Source organism: Aspergillus oryzae, chromosome 3 (genome assembly GCF_000184455.2).
Source record: "Aspergillus oryzae RIB40 DNA, chromosome 3".
In the NCBI taxonomy this organism is placed as follows: Eukaryota; Fungi; Ascomycota; class Eurotiomycetes; order Eurotiales; family Aspergillaceae; genus Aspergillus; species Aspergillus oryzae.
Genome location: NC_036437.1, coordinates 1102355 through 1124163, shown reverse-complemented (window position 1 = coordinate 1124163; position 21809 = coordinate 1102355). Strand labels below are relative to the sequence as shown.

At 47.6% G+C, this 21809-nt stretch overlaps 8 protein-coding genes and 1 non-coding gene across 9 annotated transcripts; 5 read left to right on the top strand and 4 right to left on the bottom strand.

The window, feature by feature from the left end:
• Positions 1 to 636: 636 nt before the first annotated feature.
• AO090023t00015 lies at positions 637 to 745 on the top strand. The gene has a single exon. It is a non-coding gene; the product is annotated as a tRNA-Ile (tRNA).
• A 954-nt stretch (positions 746 to 1699) lies between these two features.
• Positions 1700 to 2167, top strand: AO090023000441 (uncharacterized protein; the record flags this gene model as incomplete). Its single annotated transcript, XM_023235599.1, has 2 exons — positions 1700 to 1811; positions 1923 to 2167. 2 exons carry the CDS (start codon positions 1700 to 1702, stop codon positions 2165 to 2167), a joined length of 357 nt encoding a protein of 118 aa, XP_023090606.1.
• Positions 2168 to 3561: 1394 nt separating this feature from the next.
• Positions 3562 to 4176, bottom strand: AO090023000440 (DUF4291 domain-containing protein; the record flags this gene model as incomplete). The annotated part of the gene is made up of 1 exon (XM_001820936.1): positions 3562 to 4176. One exon carries the CDS (start codon positions 4174 to 4176, stop codon positions 3562 to 3564), a length of 615 nt encoding a protein of 204 aa, XP_001820988.1.
• Positions 4177 to 5048: 872 nt separating this feature from the next.
• AO090023000439 (uncharacterized protein) lies at positions 5049 to 5524 on the bottom strand (the record flags this gene model as incomplete). The annotated part of the gene is made up of 2 exons (XM_023235598.1): positions 5049 to 5103; positions 5265 to 5524. The coding sequence occupies 2 exons, from the start codon at positions 5522 to 5524 to the stop codon at positions 5049 to 5051; spliced, it is 315 nt and encodes a 104-aa protein (XP_023090605.1).
• Positions 5525 to 6862: 1338 nt separating this feature from the next.
• Positions 6863 to 9661, bottom strand: AO090023000438 (uncharacterized protein; the record flags this gene model as incomplete). The annotated part of the gene is made up of 6 exons (XM_023235596.1): positions 6863 to 6923; positions 6985 to 7913; positions 7984 to 8232; positions 8303 to 9015; positions 9069 to 9458; positions 9523 to 9661. 6 exons carry the CDS (start codon positions 9659 to 9661, stop codon positions 6863 to 6865), a joined length of 2481 nt encoding a protein of 826 aa, XP_023090604.1.
• Positions 9662 to 10546: 885 nt separating this feature from the next.
• AO090023000437 (uncharacterized protein) lies at positions 10547 to 13371 on the top strand (the record flags this gene model as incomplete). The annotated part of the gene is made up of 4 exons (XM_001820933.3): positions 10547 to 10922; positions 11021 to 11644; positions 11739 to 11980; positions 12052 to 13371. 4 exons carry the CDS (start codon positions 10547 to 10549, stop codon positions 13369 to 13371), a joined length of 2562 nt encoding a protein of 853 aa, XP_001820985.3.
• A 174-nt stretch (positions 13372 to 13545) lies between these two features.
• AO090023000436 (ankyrin repeat domain-containing protein) lies at positions 13546 to 14468 on the top strand (the record flags this gene model as incomplete). The annotated part of the gene is given in 2 exon segments (XM_023235595.1): positions 13546 to 14428; positions 14440 to 14468. The coding sequence occupies 2 exon segments, from the start codon at positions 13546 to 13548 to the stop codon at positions 14466 to 14468; spliced, it is 912 nt and encodes a 303-aa protein (XP_023090603.1).
• Positions 14469 to 18030: 3562 nt separating this feature from the next.
• AO090023000434 (putative nonsense-mediated mRNA decay protein Upf3) lies at positions 18031 to 19817 on the bottom strand (the record flags this gene model as incomplete). The annotated part of the gene is made up of 2 exons (XM_023235594.1): positions 18031 to 19441; positions 19552 to 19817. 2 exons carry the CDS (start codon positions 19815 to 19817, stop codon positions 18031 to 18033), a joined length of 1677 nt encoding a protein of 558 aa, XP_023090602.1.
• Positions 19818 to 20309: 492 nt separating this feature from the next.
• sitA (TOR signaling pathway phosphatase SitA) lies at positions 20310 to 21650 on the top strand (the record flags this gene model as incomplete). Its single annotated transcript, XM_023235593.1, has 5 exons — positions 20310 to 20463; positions 20530 to 20668; positions 20804 to 20917; positions 20976 to 21307; positions 21361 to 21650. 5 exons carry the CDS (start codon positions 20310 to 20312, stop codon positions 21648 to 21650), a joined length of 1029 nt encoding a protein of 342 aa, XP_023090601.1.
• Between the last annotated feature and the right edge of the window lie 159 nt (positions 21651 to 21809).

Genomic DNA, 21809 nt, shown 5'->3' with positions numbered 1-21809 from the left:
CCTCTGACCTCTTCCCCCAATCATTACACCGGATAGACCGTACGCAACCCGTCATTGACAACCCCGGGGACGGTGACATCCGACCAGAGGACTTCCTCTTGCTTCCAAAAACTGGCATAGTCACTCGAGGAGCACTTAACATTAATGACAAAGAAAATTAAAGTTCAAGGGAGATTTGAGCTCGCTTAAAAAACTCGGGGTATCCGGAGCGGCACACGAGCTTGCGAATGGACCTCATAAAGCCTTAGACAGGCAGGGTGAACAACGTACTAGTGTCCGCATCAGAACACAAAAGGCCCAGGAGAGCCAAGGAAATAGTCACACCAGTTGCACAAGGTAGTGAGGTACCAATACGAACTAGATAGACAAATAGTAGGGATCTACAACAGCGATGGCTGAGCGCCAGGCCGACAACAGGCGGGGGATAGGCGCCACCAAAACAAAGAGATAGGTGCTAAGACGGAAGCATGCAGAATTGCTTGAAAGAGCCAAGAAAACATTGGATACGAAGGGGGGCTGGGCAATGAACCCGCAACACAAGGCTATCGGGTGGAAGATATTATGAGCACAATCACGAGGTGCCGTGACTGACTTTTGCGGTGTTATGGACTGAAAATAAAAAATGTACCAAAACCCGCTCCCATAGCTCAGTTGGTTTAGAGCATCAAGCTTATATGACCATTGTACAATGTACTAGGTTGTATGCGTCTCTTGGAGGTCGACGGTTCGATCCCGCCTGGGAGCACTTTTTTTGTTTTCTTCGTTTGGCACTCCCTACTACCGTATGCGCTATACTTGTTTTTCTTTTCATTTTCCTCGTCGCGTTGTGATTATATTTCACCATTGTAATTTCCAGCTCATGTTTCAATTCCAGCAGTGGTGCTCATTAGCTATGTGGCTAGAAACCCTCGACTGTTGATGCTGGAATGGCTCTGAACAATGACGTCTATAGTAATCCGTCAACTTTCTTTTCCTTCTTTTTCCATAAATAACATAGCAAAACAAAGTCATTCAAAGTATACAATAGTTGTTTAAGTGCCTCGCTCGATAGGGTTAGATAAGATCGCATCTCTTTGCACCCCCATTGCACTCTCTATGCATAGACAGGTTCACCCCGATTAGAATACAGTTACATAACATCTCAGTCAGAAGATACTGTTATGGTTTCCAATACCTCGGTATTACTTATAGACTAATAAAACAGAAAAGCTAACATGCAGAGAGTTGTGCAACAGAGTACAGTATTTGAGAGTTTGAGAATACTAATATAGTACAGCCATTATATATAACCACCCCAGCACCTTTAGGGCTCGGAGAAATGTTGATCGTAGATCTAAATTAGCCTCGGTTCTGTGCTCTCTTTGATATAAATCAAGCACCAATTTAATCCTCTTACTAATATTCTTTGGAGCATGGTTAGTGGACACCAGTGTCTTCATATAGTGGACTTTCTCTAACCCTAATCGTTTCCATTTTCTACGCTGGATTCTGCCGGTAAAGGGCTCAAGTAGGAAAGCGGAATGGCACAGAGACTATTTTCCGGTTATTTATCTACATTGACCATCATCATTAATCTGATCCACATTTCCCAAACAGATGTTCTAAAATGATACATAAATCATTACATTGCTAAATTTAGTTATACTGCTTTCCCATTTTTTTGCTTTTTCCACACAGATAGTCTAGATCGTCGGACATAATGAACATACATGACATCTCCTTCACAAGCCTTGGCTTAGTGGTACTCGACGAGATCCGCCTTCCCCATAAGAACCCACTAACTGATATCCTTGGTGGTTCTGGCGCTTACGGTGGGTTTCCTGCTTTGCACCTCATACTAGTCAGTTATTAATGTGAGATGGTATTCGTAGCTACGCTCGGTGCCCGGCTGTTTCTTCCTCATCCACGAAGCCATTCCTTAGGCTGGATGATTCATGTTGGAAATGACTTTCCGAAACCCATCGAAGACCGATTGCAAAGCTGGGATGTGACATTGGTCATAGAAAGAGAATCCGACGAACCTTCAACTAGAGGTCTACTTGAATACAAAGATACTACATTTGGACGTGCGACATACTTTTCTTCACTAAAATTGATTGAACCCCTCCCCTACTGCCGACAGACACTTCTCATCATTAACTTAGTAGATGTTTTGTCTACGACATAGATGACTCTAGCTAACAAGTCTTCTAGCCAAGGAATTCAAATACACAACGCCCATCCTCGCAATTCAGGATAGCAGTCTGAAGAACACACCACTCCTGAAATCCCGGACATATCATTATCTTGAAACTCCTCAAAATATTATGTCCCGTGTCTCCAGCCTTATTGCACTTAGGCAGAACGCAGGCGAGTCAGAACGCCCCTTCATTATTTGGGAACCTGCCCCATTCTCGTGTACGGCGGATAATTTGCAAAGTTGTCTAGACGCCGCATGTATGGTTGATGTGTTCTCTCCAAATCACCTAGAACTGGCCGCGCTATTTGGGCAATTGCGGCCAGTCGTTGCAGACATTCATAAGATTGAATCTCAGGCACTGCGGATCTTGGACAGCGGCGTGGGGCCGAACGGAAAGGGTACGGTGATTGTCCGAGCAGGTGAGCATGGTTGTTTCATCATAGCTCGCGATATCTCTCCTATCTGGCTACCACCGTTCTATCGATATGGACCAGGAGATAAACCAGACGCTAAGGTAGTCGATCCCACTGGCGCTGGTAATACATTCCTTGGGGCATTTGCTGCGGGGTATCTCCAGACGGGCAATATTGTTGAGGCAGCTTGTTATGGCTCCGTTGGAGCTTCCTTTGCGTTGGAGCAAGTGGGAATGCCGGAGAGGAGCAACGATGGAGAGGAGGAACTGTGGAACGGGACCAACGTGTTCTCGAGATTGCATGAGTATCGGAAAACTATTGGGCTCCCTGATATCCATCGTTAATTTCATCATAGAAGGCCTTTTGCGGCGTCAAGTGGTTGGTATAGTGCAGACTAGTGTAGTGTACAAGCTCGGGCGGATGCCGCTGTTGTGTCGCATGGAAGCTCAGAAAATTAGTAAACATTTGATTTTTAGTAACACTCATGGCTTAATCTAAAACAGTGCATAGCCTCTTTTGACTACGAACTTGGAATCTTTAATGGGAATCTGATGTTATGGCGAACATTTTCCTCGAATCCACCTTGGTGGTTACATTTGTCTCTCTCTCTCTCTTTTTTTTTTTTTTTTTTTTTTTTTTTTTTTTTTTTTTTTTTTTTTTTTTTTTTTTTTGCTCTGTGATCTATTACTCCTATCCGCTAGGATTGGGGATTCCTTGAATTTAGAGTTGAAATTCTCGCCAAGAAGGGCGTAATACTAAATCTTATAACTTTCTTCTTCAAGTCGTAAAGGCGAACAGGCGGGCTGAGCGAGCTTCTTGTCACCACCTACGAAGCCTCCAGACTGACCTCGCTAGTGACGACAATAAATATCTTCAAAACACGGTCTTATGCACGCCAATGACACCGCCAAAACATGCCAACAACCACGAGTACAACTAGCTGAAGAACAACAAACGCCCGATCCTGCCTTACGTCGCATCCAATATGTCCCGCAACTCCTCCGACAGAGGATACACAGATTCAACCGGAAGAAGGCCTTCCGCCCCTTCAGCATCCGCCTTATCCAGTGCCCTCTTGACATCCCCCATAAGGCCCGTCACGTCTGTGATTGAAACGATCCACTCATCAACATATCGCTCAACAGCCTCCCCACTGAGCCCAATCTGAATAGACCGATACCCCAGTGGCCGATGCCACAGGTCTCGCTCCGGATCCCACTGTACACGGACAGGACTCTCGCGGAGACGCTGACGCCATTTCTCTTGGTCTTGGTCCCGGCTACCGGGGACATGACTGAGGCAGGATCTTCTCAGGGCCCATTCGAAGCCCTCGCGGGTTATCTCGATCGCCAAAACACGTTCTTGTTTCGGTTTGGTGGCCCAGCCGCAGCGGTAGGCCATCCAGAGGAATGAGGGCTTGATCCAGGTCATGCGCGTGCGGGAGAATGGGGGGACAAATTTCTGGGCTCTCAGCGCGGGTTCGGCGATTTCGGGGGAGAAGGCTTGGTATACTGTGATCGTGGATTGGGTGGATTGTGCTCGGATCGCTCGGAAGGGTTGGAGGTTTGCGTTATTCGTAGCCATTTTGTTTTTATTTACGTGTCATGGTGGGTGATATTTGCGATGTTCGTTTGTGGGAGACAACTGAGAATGATTAGTATCAGGTAGCCTTGTCGACTTCCCTTGAAAGATTTGTTCACTATTTTAACAAAAAAAACGGGAAAGTGCTTTTGAGGGAAATGAGTCAATTGATTAATATCCGTGGGGCAGAAGGTTGACTCATGCTAAGGATAACTCGTATTCAACCTGCCGTCGTGGGAGGGCCTCAGTCTCATTCAGTGGGAGTTGAACTATTACCCTTTTGACCGTCCCAACGGCAAGGAGTTTCCTCCTCTATTGTAAAAGAATCCAGACCAAAGCAAGTCAGGTAACCATCGTCAACGACGATTATCTTGTCTATGGCTCTTTTGTTAGCACTAGCATACATCCAAGATTTGCGATCAATATATCATATACTGTAGTCATAAAGTCTTCTCATAGATGATAGACTTATAGACTGCTACTCTACGGAGCTGTTCAAATGGTTCTCTAAAAGATTTAATATTGATAGTACTATAGGGAACTTTGAAAAGGAAACATTAAACTGATTTGACTGGAACTTAGCTATCCTCGTAAGATAGTTAATCCAGTGCCGGTGGTTGCGTGCCCTGTAAGATATCAGCTCTGCTCTGCACTAGGGAACAGGAGTGACGGTGGATTTGCTCCAGAAGAGCAGGAGACTTACAGGGGCTGGGCCCTGTTCACCCTTTATACCAAAACAACTCAGCATACCATCATCATTATGAACTGTTCCGTCTATAGGCCTTTCGTTAGGAGGGGTACACAACCAGTATTCTGCGGAAATGTAGGGAACCGACTGAGTTGAAAAGAGTAAAAGAGCATATAATCTAAATATTTCATAAATATATCAATACCAGAAGACATATTTTCAAGAAGGGAAACTTACCACCGCTACCACAAAGGCACTTTAAAGTCTTTTGCACATCTCCTAAGCAATTACTTTCGGTGTAGAATCCACACTGACGACAACTTGCAGAAATTCCGGGCCCGCTTATGAAAAGTTATTCAGGTTATTCACACAACGATTAACGGATTGAAAGCGTCCCACGTACTCTTTTTCTGGTGTTATATCAAACGTAAACTGACTAGAAAAGCACCGATCAAGATCTAAATGGCTTTCCATTTGGTCTCCATGACGGGTGCTGCAATTGCCAGTCACCCAGGCTTTCTCGCCTTTTGATAGTTGCACCACCTGGATAGCACAAGTATCATACAGCCCACCCACGGGCTTTTTAGGAACCACAACACCAGGGAGCTCATCGGCAGCCAAAGCTGCCAGGGGCAGGAAAAAAAGAGGTAGGAATCGATACATAGCTTCAGGTAGAAGATGAAATAATAGTTATTTCAAGTAGAATATTATACAGATGTAGGGATCCTTTTATATCCATTACAGCCTTGGTAGTTAGTAAAGGCCCTGTTAACTTTATCTTGATAATGTCCTAAGATAGAGCAGGGCACGTTATTCCAGTCGGGCAAAATAGACAATGCGGGCAAGTCGGGCAAGTCGGGCAAGCCGAGCAAATCAGGTAAGGATAATGTTAATATCTTGGTTATATTTAGGTTCTATAGTAGATACTGTGATTGGTTATCTAGTATATTTCTTTTTCGTATACTACTCGAGAGAGCGGTTCCAGATATTTTCCGAAAGATCCAAGATTGGTAGTACTATAGGGAACATATACAAGCGAAGTAATACAAGTTAACCAGAATATAATAATGATCTAACTAGCCAATCCAGTACCTATCATTGTTTCCCTTGCAAACTATCAACTCGGCACCAGATAAAAGAAGAATGGCTATTACATTAACCAACAAATAGCCCGCGTTCGCCCTTCAGACCAAAACAGCTCAGCACACCATCATCGTTATTAACGGTCCCAACAGCAGACCTTATGTTAGTAGGCGTACATAGCCAGAACTCTACATTTCTCATCAGAGGAGTGTTTCCTTGAGTCTGGCCCGTGAGCTCTGTCATCGAGGACGGCCCCAGGCGGGCGTTTTGTTCTGGTCGGGCAAGCTGGGCAAACGCCCCGGCTTTCACGGTCGCATAAAGGGGATGTCTTTGTCTGGGCAATTTTGGAATACGCTAAAATGCCAGTATACTATCTCTTCGACGTTTCTGCATATCTATTTCAAGGAAAACAGCTAAAGCGGCGGTGTCTCTTGGTATATTCGCTGCTTCCCAAACTACCAGTAAGTCGGACTCCAAGAATTCAACATGCAGCTTGACGATATACATGGAGTAACTCTAGTTAACTCAAGTCAGAATCCTGCAGTTGCTATTACATATGATTACAATGCCTGCTTCATTCGCCTGTTCTAAACCTCTACCCAAAATACAAAAGTATGCCACACCTATATGAAAATCTAGACTGCGATCCTTCGCTGCCCAATATCTCACCCAAGATACACTCCGACTGGAGGTCCACAATCTAGAATATCTGACTTTTCACCTGACATTGCCGAGATCCGTTGGAGCAATCACAAACAGGACTACCTTTCTTTTGTTGGCAAAATTGAGAATTATTCGTGCCACACACAGATTGCCAGCCCCCGCAACAACAGGTTTGGGTCTCATTAAGATAGAGAATAGGGGAATCGGCCAGGCGAGACCCAGAATCCAGACTCATCAATGTTTTCCACTTCCCACTCACCCGGTTATAGCACGTAAGGGTGTCTTTTGTGCCATAGCAATCGAAGCCTTCATCGTCCTTGTACGTAGAAAGAGGACAGTCGTTTGGTGGGATTCGTTTGCAATGTTTGGTATGATACTCTCCTGGAAATGGCTGCTCAAGGATGGGATCGTTATCCTGATAGCAAGTTTTCCCCCAACCAACGCACTTCTTGGTGTAGTTGTCACACCATTCAACGCATCGCTTCTGCTTTTCTGGTATTCCATAGAATTCTTTCTGGGAATTCTGTTCAATCCCACAGACCTGGACATCCTGGCATGATAACTGCCCTGCACAGTCGGTGTGCAACTGGCATGGACGCCCCTCCAATTTACCCGGCGACCCAACTTTGTCCAAGATAAAGTTGGAGTCATCTTGTAGACTTGAGGGATGCCCCTCCGATTGTGAGTCCGCCAGATTCGATAGAGTACTGCTCGCATTGTATGGCTTGCCTGGCACTGAAGGGTGAGTCGGCTGGGTATGATCCGTCCTCGAGCCTTTAGTACAAAACGCGGGGTTCTGCCATATTGCGTCTACAGCATACTTCCAGAGATTGGTATAGTTGTACCAGGTCGCAGGAACAAGGAATATTCTGCAGTCAGCAGCCTCATAAAGGAATTGTAAGGGCGTGGCGGAGGAGTCAGTTTGCCGGACCTGGTCTCGGAGATTGACCGTGGCGGTAGTAATTAGGAACGCATGTGTGCGGCTGGGTAAGTCCACATGCCTAGATTTGTCGATGCCTCGCGCCAGTTCAATATCTCGATGCATATTCTCAGCCTTGTAAAGGGCTGCTCCGCGGCTTCCGCTCGGTGCCTGCATCGGCCCATAACTGGGTTGGCCTCCAATTACAACGGTTTGCACTCCCGCTTCGTGATGCATAAGTTCCATGAAAAGTGCGCATGCCGACGAGCAGAGTCCGTCGCTCAAGATAATGATGTCCTCTGGTTTATATGGCTGACCATTATCATGCCCGTCGATTTCAATTCCAGCTGCCTTCATGGTAAATAAGGTGCTTGATAAATTGTATTGCTCCTAAGCGCCCCTCCGTCAGCACCGCGTATTCCATCAAAGAATAGGTACAAAGGAGGATGGCCCATACCTTCTTCGTAAAGCCATCACCACGATAACGATCTGTCGGGCCGACAAAATCATCCCACGAGGTGAAGTTTCTCCCAGTGTCTAGGTCTAGTCGGCCGGTTACCACCCACTCGTTGGCTGTTAAGTTGTAATACTCCGGGCGATCCATGGTAAGGTTTTGCCAGTAGGTTGTTAGGGCAGAACCCAGAGCGTTTGCCATTGGATGAACACGTCGACGACTACTTGCCCACGGTTTAATGGAAGGGAAAAACTATATGGAAACATGGGTCAGTTAAGAACACAGACGCAACAGAGCTGAGCGAGTTGCGGCGTTAACTCACTATCTTAAAGGTCTCAAGTGCCAGCAGAGGGCTTCCACCCGGGTTCTGTTGTACATCAATAACTACTTTCTTAAGGCCAGCTTTGGTGCTCTGCGCGAGGAATTGCTTGACTGCGTTGCTGAATGAATGGGGCGCTTTTCTATCAACCACAAAATGTGGGATGCTGAGAACGGCCAAAGAGGAATCATGCAAGAAGTACCCTCTTAGAAGTGCTCCACCGTCCCTAGTGTAGCTTGCCTCTGTGACATCAGCTTTTGGGGGGTATGCTGGATTGTTCAAAGGAGTTATGGCGGGCGCTGCTCGGTTGGAGATAGTCGTCATGTCTGCCTCCAGGTTTTCGTCGTATGACGCAGGATAGTGGCCTAAGACAAAAAAATCATAGAGTTCGTCCCCCGTCTGCAGCGGTCCAACACCCCCATTGCAGCAGAATAAAGCCTCCCACGGAAGCGGACCTACCGTCGTACCGTTCTCGAATGTGAATGTAATGAAGTCCCCTGGGTAGGTGGCAGCTCCGTGGAAGGCCTCCCGCTTTCCTTGGATCTCCAATGCCGCACTTCGCATCAACATATTCCAATCTGCATGAGGCTCAAGCTTTCCGAAGGAGTTAACAGCAGCAAATTGCGTCAGGTACTCAACGACATCCTGGCCGTTGATGGTTCTGATAGCCGACGACTGCCAAGGAAGGTATCTCGTTTCGTTGGCGAGCAAATCCTCTGGAAGATGCTAATGTCAGCGACTGCAATCTTGAACCTCCCTGTGTGCCTACCTGAGATATAGACCTTGGGCAGCTCTACCCCGTCCGATGAGACAGACACGATACGGTAAGGGGCTGCATATGTAAATCGAGAAAGTGCGCCGCCGACGAGTTCAAGATGATCATCATGGGCAGCATGGATCAAGTGGTTCAGAGCTGCCTCAAAGGCATATTCATTGCGGAAGACATTATTGTCAATATCGCGTTGGAACTGAGACAGCCCGGACACGAGGTCAACAGCCGGCTGCTGGTAGCTTTGTGGTGGATCGGCCAAATAGGCGAGAGTACTATGGAACTGAATCATGTCGTTGACATATTGAACAAGTTGACTGGCAATATCTGCGCGGAACGGAAGGCTCGTCAGGCATTTGTGGGCTTGGCTCGCGTCGAATATAGAAACTTCTAAGTATATTGCTCATAATCAGCACCTAGAGCTATTATTCCGTTTGCTTTACTCATTACATACCCTCATTATTGATGATTTCACCGCAACTGGTTGGATTGAAAGTCAAAGCAGTCGTGGAAGATGTCGGCTGCTGCTGCGATGTCACCGCGAACACCTGCATCAGCAGGAGCACAAGTGTGCCGATGATCTGCCGCAACATGAATCTTGACTGGGAATGTATTGTTGTTGGTTTGAAAATGTTTACTTGATTGTCTACTCAACGTCTCGTTGTCAATTTTTATAGCTTGTCCTGAGGCGGCAGATGTCTTTGCACCCTCCGATAGTTCCTCCTCAGACGCACGGAACATTTCTTCTTGATGCAGCTTTTCACGACGTTTCAGCTCTTAGAATAGCCAATCTGCATCGCTCCTTGGTTCGTGCCCTCTTTCCAAAGCCTTGGCAGGTCCCAAGAAGCCTCCGGAGGACGGGATTATAGACTCCCGTTTGCCAGAGCAGCGGACACTCAGCCTCGCGTGGTGAGTCCGCCACAGCCAAACGCCCTGGTTTCAACCAAGACAAGTCTCAATATTAGAACCGGACCAACAACGTGACGCTCAATGATTAATACTGAACACTCATTACTCATACGTTACCCAAGGGTACTTTCAGCCTTACTTTACTAGAGACCTTCACACACACATATAAAACCCAAAAGGAAACCATACTGAATAAGGACATAGGACAGAATCTTGCCTTCATTCGGTCTCATTCTGCCACAGCCTGCTTATCCCACTAATTTCCGATCCTTGCTGCGTAAGGTAGGCCCATCTGACTGTACTTGCATACAACATGAACTCTGAGAAAGTTGGGAGTGCTCTTTCCTCCCTCCCAATCTCCTAAAGGTTCAGTATTGCTGGTAACCCCTAATAAAGGGCCACACCTTCTTAGGGCTTGCTTGTCTCATATCTCATAAGTGGCGGTCAGACGTTGCATCACTCACTTTCCTTCGTCCTCCCCCTCTTTTCCAGGCTTCTCTCCCATCCTCTCACGATAATCCACATTCACTTTGACTCTTGTCCAAGGTTACCAACACGGTAACTGCAATATGGACGACCCAAATCGCATTTGTCTCACTCCTGACGCCTACACAGTCGGCTGGGTTTGTGTTCTGGCCTCCGAGCAATATGCCGCCAGGGCTCTCCTAGACGAACTACACGCCCCTCCACCTACTCCTCGCGATGAAAATGCATACATTGTCGGCCGCATGGGGAAGCACAACGTCGTCATTACTAGGCCTATTGGCCAAGGAAAAGTCAATGCTGCTGACGCCGCGGTGAACATGACTCGCACATTTCCCCAGATCCGGTTTGGGTTGCTGGTAGGTGTTGGTGGGGGCGCCACAGACTCGCCCGACCCCTACGTTGGGAAAAGAGATATTCGGCTTGGGGATGTTGTTGTCAGCAAGCCTCAGGGCGAGCATGGTACGTTGATGGGCTAGGTTCTTAGACTCCGCTTCATTGCTGCCACTGAGCACGTTATCGAACTGTACTTGGCTAATACGTGATTAAATGTGTTTTAGGCGGCATTGTGCAGTACGATACTGGTAAAAGGTACCCTGAAGGATATAAAATTATCTCACACCTGGACAAACCAAAATCTGCTTTGATCGTGGCGGCAAATGTGCTCCAATCACATCATCAATTCAAGGAGGGACACATGAAAAAGTATATACAGGATGCGACCTTGAAGCTCCGGGATCTGGGTATGCCATATTTTGGCTTTCCGGGTCGCGAGCATGACCTGCTGTTCCGGAGGGAGTATCGCCATCCTGAGGAAGGCGAGGACTGCAGCAACTGTGACAGAACACAAATAGTGGATCGGGACCCGCGACCTGACGATGGTCCCTCCATCCATTATGGGCTCATTGCATCTGCAGACCTCACTATGCAAGACCCAAAGTTTCGGGATGCGCTTCGCAAGTCCGAAAAAGTACTGTGTTTCGAGAAGGAAGCGGCGGGCCTGATGGATCGCTTCCCATGCATCGCCATCCGAGGCATTTCGGACTATGCAGACACTCATAAGTGTAAGAAATGGCAGCCATATGCTGCTGTAGCTGCTGCGGCTTATGCAAAGGATCTATTGGCAGTCATTCAGCCCCATGATATCGCCAGGGATAGAGCGGCGGCGCAAGTTCTTGAACAATGTACGTAGTATCTAGATGAGAAAGGGAAGGGGGCAGGATTCCCACCTGATTCGAATGGCAAGTAAGCTGTGCTAACAGAGGTCCTTGATTGTAGTCACGCATGACCTGAATGAAGTAAGGGAAAAGTTTAATAAGATGAGCACAGCAATGGATACCAAATACCGCCATGAAATTATGGGTTGGCTGTCTACGTTGGATTTCAAAACCGAGCAGGAAGATCTGCTTAGCAGATCCGTATTCATAGGAAAGTGGCTGCTTAAATCAGAAGAATTCATGCATTGGGTCAAAGGGAGCCGCTGGCAGCTTCGATGTTACGGCGAGGCCGGCACAGGCAAGGTACGCCATCTGGTGAACGATATGCCTGCAATGTGTAATGATCGCTTTTACTAATTCATTCCATCAACCAGACCAACTTCTGTGCTATGGTGATCCACCGCCTTCAAAAGACTTTTGGCTTAAAAAGACCTGTCATCTACCTATATCTAAGTGATGATGAACATAAACGGGTCAAACAAACACTAGATAACCTTCTGGGTAGCATGCTAAAGCAGCTAATCTCGTGCGGTCCCAACGTTGATATACCACAGAAGCTCATAGACGCATACGAGGGCCTTGGCAACGGAGCATATTCAACTAGAGAAATTATGAAGCAAGCGTTTCAGGACTTAGTAGCCAAACAGGAACGCGTATATCTTATCGTTGACGGTTTGAACCAATGCTTCCCCGAGGTTTCAGAGCTTATCAAGGAATATGCCTTGGGCCTTGTTCAGGATGGCCTTCCCTTGAGCCTTCTCACTACCTCCCTGGGGTACCGAGAAGTTAAAAAAATAGTTTTCTGCAATCACTGCAGAAAACAAAACATTGGGATGTATGTTCATTGTGATTGCGATGATGGGCAATTTGACTTGTGTCTGGACTGCAAAAAACAAGGAATCATCTGTCCCAAGAACCACGATGGTGAGGAGCCATATGACACCGTTCGAATTGAGGTGCGCGCACGAAATGACGAGCTCGAGGAATATTGTCGCGAGATGATTAGTCGGGCATTGAAAACAGGTCGCGATCGACGGGATGAGCGCGTGCATCCGTCGCCGAAATATAATCCCCGGCCTATTGCGCGATATCTACGCGATAAGCCCGGCCTAGTCAATCGCATTTCTCGACAGATTGCAGGAAAAGCACAATGCAGCTTGATCATTGCGCAGCTTTGGCTACAAAATCTGTTCGAAAGCAAGGAGCCAGAGAATGACAAAGGGGTGCTTCGCTTTCTGGACAAAATACCAGAGAAGCGTTTGACCGCGTACGTTGATGAACGGATTGCGAAGCTCAAGAGGTACAGGAAAGAGAATGAGCTGCATATAGCATTCACAACACTTGCCTTGATAATGTCGGCTTGTCGGTATCTAACCATATTGCAATTACAGCATGCGTTGGCCCTCCATTCAGATCAGGTCATAGAGTCAACCCTAAACGATAGGACGTTCATTCTGTGGTCAGCAAACGGGCTGATCACCATTGACAAGGCCGAGGAGTCGTGCTCTTTTGTACGATTTTTCCACGGTACCCTGCCAGCCGTGCTCGCCAAGAGTGACCATCATCCATTCCTAAAGCGCGCAGAGTACGAGATGGCGAAAACTTGCCTAAAGTATCTACAGGACGAGCAGTCTTTGAGCCATTATGAGAATCCCACGGCGTATCCCTTTCTGCCCTACGCTCTACGATTTTAAGGAGACCACGTTCGCAAAGCGAATGACCAGGAGATTGATAAGGAAGCGGTTCGGTTACTCAAACATCCTGTTCATTTGGCACGGCTGGGCGCGCTGGATATTGTTGAAACCCTACTCAAGTGCGAGCGGTTAAACCTTGAATCTGAGAAGGAGCTTATCCACACCGCTAGCGCAATGGGATACCCAGAGATTATCCGCTTGCTCCACTCGGCCCTTTCGCAGACCAACAAGATCCATATCTATAACATAGATACCCGGGACGAACGGGGACTGACACCACTACACTATGCTAGCCTTTCGAACAGCGCACGAGCTGGTGAAGTGACAGAGGTGCTGCTCGAACTAGGCGCAGATCCCAACCTTGCAGATGATAGGGGCTGTACACCTTATATGATGGCTTCCCTGCTTCAACATACGCAAGTCATGGAGGTGCTACAGAGCAATGTCACATCACCCAATAGCGAAACAAGAGATACGCAGGATCTTCCTGCTTTGACTCTTGCGGAACATGACCACTGGGCATTGCTTCGAGAAGTAACTACCACCGGAAGGGCTGACCTTACATACAAATGCATGTTGAGTGGTGATACACTGCTACATATGGCAACGGCAGCCAATGAAACTGATATCCTGCGTCTTCTCATCGAAAACAAATTGCGGCCGGAGAGCGCAGTCAACGAGCAAGGGCATACGCCACTGCATCTGGCAAGAACCGTGGAAATAGCCAAGTTATTGGTCGACGATGGCTACCATGTTGACTCAACAGATCTCAATAATAATACGCCATTGGACATTGCGCGTCGACAGCCTAAAACCCGTGATGTCGCTGATTACCTTGAAGATGTATCAAGAATGTCCGAGAAAAAGCACCGAACGGAGAGATGGGAGGAAAATACTAAAGGTGAGAGTGAGACCGTGTCAAGCGAGCTCACTGTGGCTATTCATGATCATAATTTGACTTCGAGCAACTCTCCAGCTTGGATAGGGCGACTGAAGCGTTGTATACTCCACCTTCAGTTCTGGACTTTTCTTTTACTTGCAATATATGTAGTTACTGGTAACACTTAGTGTTTAGAATTGTTTCCCTATTACAGTAGAAGCTGATTTTTCTTTGAAAATCTTAACGCCCCCTTACCTATCATTTTCTGTGTGACTGAAATGAACTGTCCCGCATTGCTTGCAACGGCACAGTAAAAAGATTTGGTACTATATAGTCCTCTTTCCCAGTCAACTAGCGTTGTAGGAATCTGTCCCTGGTATTATTTTGATGGTTTAGTTAGCAGCCCTAACATAGGTGAGGTGAGCTATCCCCATCCAAAGAGTATTTGCTTATGTGTCCTAATATCAAGGCCCCAATCACCTTCAAATCCCCGATATCCTTTTGGATATGCTGCTACGAAACATACCAGGTAACATTAAATCGCTGGCTTTCGGCTCCGGGGAAAGATTTCTCTGTGTCTTTTTCTTTTCTTTTCCTTCTTCTTCCTTTTTCTTTTTTTTTTTTTTTTTCTTTTTTCTTTTTGATCCGCTCCTGAGGCGTCGTTGATCAAACATGACTTGAACACAGTCACACAACATGATATGCCGTGGCCTACAAAGGTCTGCCAACTACAGCAATGAGACCTGATATAGGTAATGGCTCTGTCAAATTTATTGGTTATGACGGTTTCGTTCATAGAGGCAAATCCAAAGCTGATTCAATGTATCTATGTTTCAGACGAAGAGCGCAGAAGGCGTTGCTAGTGCCTGTACTAAGTACATGATAATGCCACGGACTAGGCGAAGCCATACTATATAACTATATTACAGCAGCAAACAAACGATTTAAAGATCATGGACAAGAAATATACACATTATTCGCCACGAGGATAGTCTGCCAGGCCATCCGAGGAGATTCCAACGGACTAGAGAAACAGTTTATACATAATTCATACCCGGAGGTCAGAGTCTCCAGTAAAAATGATCCCACTAGTGTGCCAAGTTTCTGAAGTACATGAGCTCCTGCACGGGCATCTTAGTCCTGACTCCTTATTCGTCGCTGTGGTTCAGGATACGAGAAGGGCTTCGTCAGCTAAGAGAGGCGGAGTAAAGTATTTTATTCCCCCGGACCAGCTGACGGCCTACCGATTACAGGATATGTTCCATCACAGCCGAACGTCATATTACTTAGGGCCATCGGTGAAGATGTATTGCGTTTTCAATAACACGATAGAGCTTTTCGTTGAAGGCCTTGGGAATATAGCTCGGATGGAATTTGACCTGGATGCCGTCATTTTTATTACCGCTTTGCTGACCGCCTTGGTCTCTTCTGTTTAGTCCGAGCACCTGACTTAAGGTAAGCTCTACGGTTAAGCGGTAATACCACAGGCGCAGGTGCAATACAGGAACCAAATATAATATAGGTTCTTTATTGAAAAGCTTAAATAAAAGTCCTCTATGACTATTAGGGTTCAGGCACTACTATTAACGCTAGTGGTAGAGCAATGTATAATTTTCACCAAAAAACAGTCTACAAATTCCCCTAACCCGTGGCCGTGGTCTTCCTATTGTTGTCCACCAAATCACCATCAGAATCAGGAAACCCTACTTTCACAGAGAACGAGAGTCAGTATACTGCTTTCCAACATATTTGATAAAGTGCTTGTGAGAGGAGCCTGCAAAGCAGGTGCGCTGGGAGACTACCGCATTCAGGATACTGAGAAACTACGAGGATCTTGCATCCACCTTCCAAATAACGGGGCATTGCAAGCGACGGAGAAGCGCTCCTACGGGCTGACTGATCCCTTCACCGCCTATGGTTACTAACCTACTGAAGTATTTAGCCAGGACTGAAGATAATTCTTAGTCACGTGTCCAGTCTAAATAGGCTGGGGTACTGTTAGATCAAAGTCTTTAGTACTCCAATACTTGCAAATTCGCATACAAAACTAAGTTTATAGCTGCAAACTCCAGATTATCGGGGTTCTACACATTTATATGGGAGATCGATTTGGCCAGCGCGGAGTTGTTCTCTGATAAGCTTGGCGATAGAGCGATAAGAGTCGTGCTATGGATCTCAACATCCACCAACATATCACCTCAAATAACTGTGGAGTCCTACGTCTGAGGTGGTCTTTCGATGCTTGTGACCGGCTCTAGATACTTCGATTCTTGACTTAGTAGTTGACAAGTGATACTACGTCTGTAGTCTATTTGTGGGGTTCCAGTCACATTGTAGGAGAAATGTTATTGGAAGATATATATCTATACAAAGTACAGAGCATGCTGACCGCAGTGGAATCGAGTCGGACCATCACAAAAGTCAATTTACTAAGCCAAGCAAGCCTAATAGATACAGACATAGCGAATATCGAAGAAATACATGCTCATTCTGCAAAAGAGAACATTACGATTAGAAAGGAACCCTCATGGTCTGATGGCGATTACAGTATCTGCGCAAACACTTGCATCATTCATACGTGTCCGCTGTACAGGTTACACATTGGTTACCAAGGACATACTGTTTATCAAATGAGTGTCTAAAGACAAAAATTATTATTCATTTCAACTTATATGACCATGTCGACCGCAACTAAATTCTGAGTGCTCCTACTCCGATGAATATCGGCATACCGAGACTCGGCCCGATGGGAACTGGAGATCATAGCATAAACCACCACGAGACAAAAAGAGGTCTTATGCGAAGAACATAACCAGGTGAAATTGAGCATCTCTTCCGAGTAACCAAGTCAACCAATTGCCATTCCCAGTCAGAATCGAACACCATAGAACCTGCCAAGCCATAAATAAGTGGAGCCTTGAAAACTCTTCAACACTCTCCATTGGCGAACTGGAAACAAGCTCGCAGGCAAACAAGCCAAACACACATGACCTCGCTTCCCACTAGCGCCCGCACTAGCGCCAGTCATCCAACATAAATACCGGCGAAGTCTCATTCATTTCGAAAATTAAGCGACTCTACGTAAGTTCCTCCCCTCCCTACATTTGGGAACCCCAGAACAAAGCAATGAGCCAAACAAAGAATGATTGCTAACCTGCTTGCCTACAGTTCAAAGAATCACTTTAGAGTAGACGTCCCACCTCTGAACTCTTCTAAAGAGCTACAGAATCTCCACCCTTGCTGATGACTTCTATGTCCTCAATGCCCTAAAGTGAAGCCGTGTTTACTTCCGCCTCGACGGTTGGTATCTGCGAACGACTCGCTTCGGTGAGCTTGTTCGAGTGCCTCTCGTCCAGGGAGTGGTGATGATCTTTACCTTGTCTCGATGTCTTGATTTCGGTCGGTCGGACTTGGTGGGTGTTGAGGAGGTCTGAAAGGTGTTCCCGTTTTCTTCTTTCACTTTGATGCTGGTGATGAGATGATTGGGACATGGAGTTTGGCTATTTTGATACCCATTTTACTCAATCGAAAATATTTGCTCTGAACTTGTTCTTGATTGTAAATGATTCACGTAGACTATGTACTCACGACAGCCTTGGACTCACATGTAGCGATTCACTTCACTCGTAAAACTTGGACAATACTCTCCGTATGCAAATGCGCAAATTCATGCCTACCTCAATGCTTCATGTCGCTGCGTGAATTGTTTCCAGGTCTATCATAACGTCTCATTCCTCAAAGGGTATCTATGGTTCTTACAACATGACAGTTCATGAATATTACTTAGCGTCCTTGGCAGGCGCATTCGCATTGGCGTTACCTCCACCGCTTCCCTTAGCACCACCACCACCGCCTTTCTTCAATCGCCCGCCACGTCCACGCGACGATCCCGAGCCACCCTCATTTGATTTACCCCCACGACCACCGTTCGCATTGGTGTTGTTGCTGTTATTGTTGCCACCAGCGTTGGTAGGTTGAGGCTCATTGCGATTCTTGCCACGGCCCTTCTCTCCACCAGGGTTAATCTTGCGTTCCAGCACCACAACTTGACTTTGGGCGACCGACACAGGGCTGGCGGCGATCGCCTTTTGTAGTCCGTCCGGCTCTGCGAAATCAATATATCCAAAGCCCTTCTTCTTATCAATCTCCACCTTCACGACTTTGCCGAACGTCTTAAATGCCGCTTCTAACAATGGCTCCGTCACCCCCTGCGAGGGATTGGCATGCTTGAGGAAAGCTTGTGTCGCTGTAGAGGCTGCGGGCGGTGCCTGTTTCCCTTTCGATTTCGATGATTTGCCTGAGGTAGGCGTAGTGCTAGCGGGAGGTGTGTTCGCTTCGGACTGGGATGTCGGCTCATTGGGCTGTGGCACATTTCCCTTGACCTTGGCGTTCTGTGACGAGGCGCCTCCTCTCGATGATCTCGGAGGGGTCTCTTTCTTGCCCGACTCGGAACTCGTCGCTTCAGCTTTGGATGCGTCCGTCTCCGCCGAACCGCTCTTGCCCCCTTTGCGACGACTGCCAGCTGGTGCCAGGCCCAAGTCTCGCTGGAGGATCTTGGCTGCAGCCGCAATGCTTCCTCGTTCCCGTCTGCGCTCCGTGGCTGGGGTAGACTGACCGGGGTCCTTGGGCGAACTCTGTGCCGCGGAGGCCTTCGCGGCTTGTTTGGCGACATTGGCAGCCTGTTTGTTCGCTACCCTCACAGCTTCCTTGGTGGCTTTATCCGCCTTGGCTTTCTTTTCAATTTTCTCTGGGGCCTGTGCCGTTTCCTTATCGGGCCGTTGTAGTAGTTTCTTTGCTTGGACCTTTTCCGCCTTGGTCTCCTTATCGGCTTTGGCGTGCTTCGAGGATTTATTGGAACTATCCTTCGCTTTGTTCGCCTTCTTCTCTTTGATATATTGCACTAAGGGTGTGGTGGTCACGGTCTCCTTCTTCTCCTCCGCATCAGTGGCATTCTCGACCGTAGGCGGCTTGGTGATCGGTTGTGTAAGACTTTCGAGGAAGGCAATGAAATCGGGGTCCTGGTCAATAGTCCCTTGGCGAGCATCTTTCCGTACACGGCTCCCGGGAACTTTCGCATATGGTGCATATTCAACGGAGGGGGGCCCCAACAGAATGGGATCGTTGAAGGTGTTTCGAGCGTCTGTGAAAGATACCTGACGAACTTTATTCGAGAGTGGGATGATATGGTCGCTGGACACAACGTGAACGTAGGCACGCGAGGGTCGTGACGGCTTCGCTGGGCTGTTCCCTGAATTAGCACTCGACAAGCTACATGCAAGTAGAATTAGCCGGGCACTCACTCCTTAGAAACCTTGCCCGGCTTATATTGAAACCAATCGATCTTTCCCGCTCCAAGTTTCCATTCAGGGCCTACAGCAACCTCAAATTCTGCCTGTGTTAGTCCCGGAGGCAGTCTCCGCACCAGGAGCTTGAGCCGTGGTGCAGCTGGTTTGGGTGCTTTCTTGGGAGTGGGAGCGGCGGCAGCGTTGGCGGTGTTCTTCTGTGTCGCTGCGATAGGGATTTGGAGAACACCTCCCGTTGATTTCCCAGCTGCAGTCTGCGTCATGGCGTAGAGCGTCTCGACGATCTACACCCCGAGAGGAGTGAGATTGCGGGGGAGGGGTTCTCGAAAATGGATGGAAGACGGAGTTGGCGAACGGGACTGTGAGAAATTTGAGAGAAGGATAAGAGGAGTGGAACCTCCAAGATGGGAGTCGATATAGCGACTCTGGTGAAACAAATAAGTGTCAGAATGGAAGGGGCAAAGAGAGTGAAGAGCAAAAAGAATGATAAGGCGGTTACGGGACACCAGAGGGCCCAATCACGCGATCTCGAGATACCCAACAACCACGTGTGGGGAAAAGCGTCACTTGATCTTAATTAATGATTCAATCCAACCTTTTGCGACGTTCTAGATATTCGTCCCCGGTGCAAATAGACGGCCTTCGCTCAATAATTTCTTTCCCCTTCTTTTGACCGTTCTGACCCTGACTTCTATTCTCCTATCGAAGTACCCCTCAATTCCCCCCTTTACTCGGCGCTTTCGTCCACTTTCACCATGGTCGATAGTAAAGTCCCGCAGCCAGGACCGGCCAAATTAAAGCGCAATGCCGGTCCCGACGAATGGTTAGAGGCTGCGAAAGATTGCAAGTATCTTTCAGAGCAGCATATGAAACAACTATGTGAGATTGTGAAGGAGTACATGATGGAAGGTAAGCAACCTCCGTCGAATGAGATTTGTGCTTGATCCCCCGAGGCTCACTTGTGCGCGCGCTTAGAATCGAACGTACAACCGGTCTCGACGCCCGTCACAATCTGCGGAGATATCCATGGCCAATTCTACGATCTACTGGAGCTTTTCCGCGTCTCGGGCGGCATGCCAGACGAGTCTATGGTCGAACCCCCAAAAACATCACCGTCTGTGATCACCTCAGCTGATATCGAGCCTCCCTCGGAAATCACGGACCCCAAATTGCGGAAAAAGTTGAGAAACTCTGGATCGCATTCGGAAGGTGGCGACGAAACGAGCTCCCAGAGAGAACGCTCTTCAAGCGCCGGATCGAACGAGGTGACGCTAAATCGGAACTTTGTCTTCTTGGGTGATTATGTCGACCGAGGCTACTTTAGTCTGGAGACTTTGACATTATTACTATGCTTGAAGGCCAAGTCAGTCATACTCGTGCCTGGTCTTTTGTGGAACAGATACTAACGAACCCTTCGGCAGGTATCCGGATCGAGTAACGCTGGTGCGTGGGAATCATGAGTCCCGACAGATCACGCAAGTCTACGGCTTCTATGAAGAGTGTTTTCAGAAGTACGGCAATGCATCGGTCTGGAAAGCTTGCTGTCAGGTCTTTGACTTCATGACACTTGGGGCCATCATTGATGGCAGGGTGCTCTGTGTACATGGTGGCCTAAGCCCCGAGATCAGGACCTTGGACCAAGTTCGTGTGGTGGCAAGAGCCCAAGAAATTCCGCATGAGGGTGCTTTCTGCGACCTGGTCTGGTCCGACCCTGATGATGTAGAGACATGGGCTGTCAGCCCAAGAGGCGCTGGTACGTCATTTGCAATTCGTGAGACGCTGGTCCTTTGACTAATGCCTATGTAGGTTGGCTGTTTGGAGATAAGGTGGCAGATGAGTTCTGTCACGTCAATGACCTGACACTAATCGCCCGTGCGCACCAACTGGTGAACGAGGGATACAAGTACCACTTTGCGAACCAAAATGTGGTGACGGTGTGGAGTGCGCCTAACTACTGCTACCGATGTGGCAACCTGGCATCGGTCTGTGAGATTGGTGAGGATCTCAAACCGACATTCAAGCTCTTTAGTGCTGTCAGCGATGACCAACGGCATGTGCCCACATCGCGGCCGGGCCGTAGCGAGTACTTCTTGTAAATTATTGCATGGTTTGATTTTTGTTCCACAGTTTTCTTTTTGGGCATACGGAAGGGCATACTGTGACATGGTGAATATTCGATTTACACCCGGCGCTGGCGTTCGGAGAAACCGTTCATGTGATATGCTGCAGAGAGTGACGGATGATAGGCACGTTAT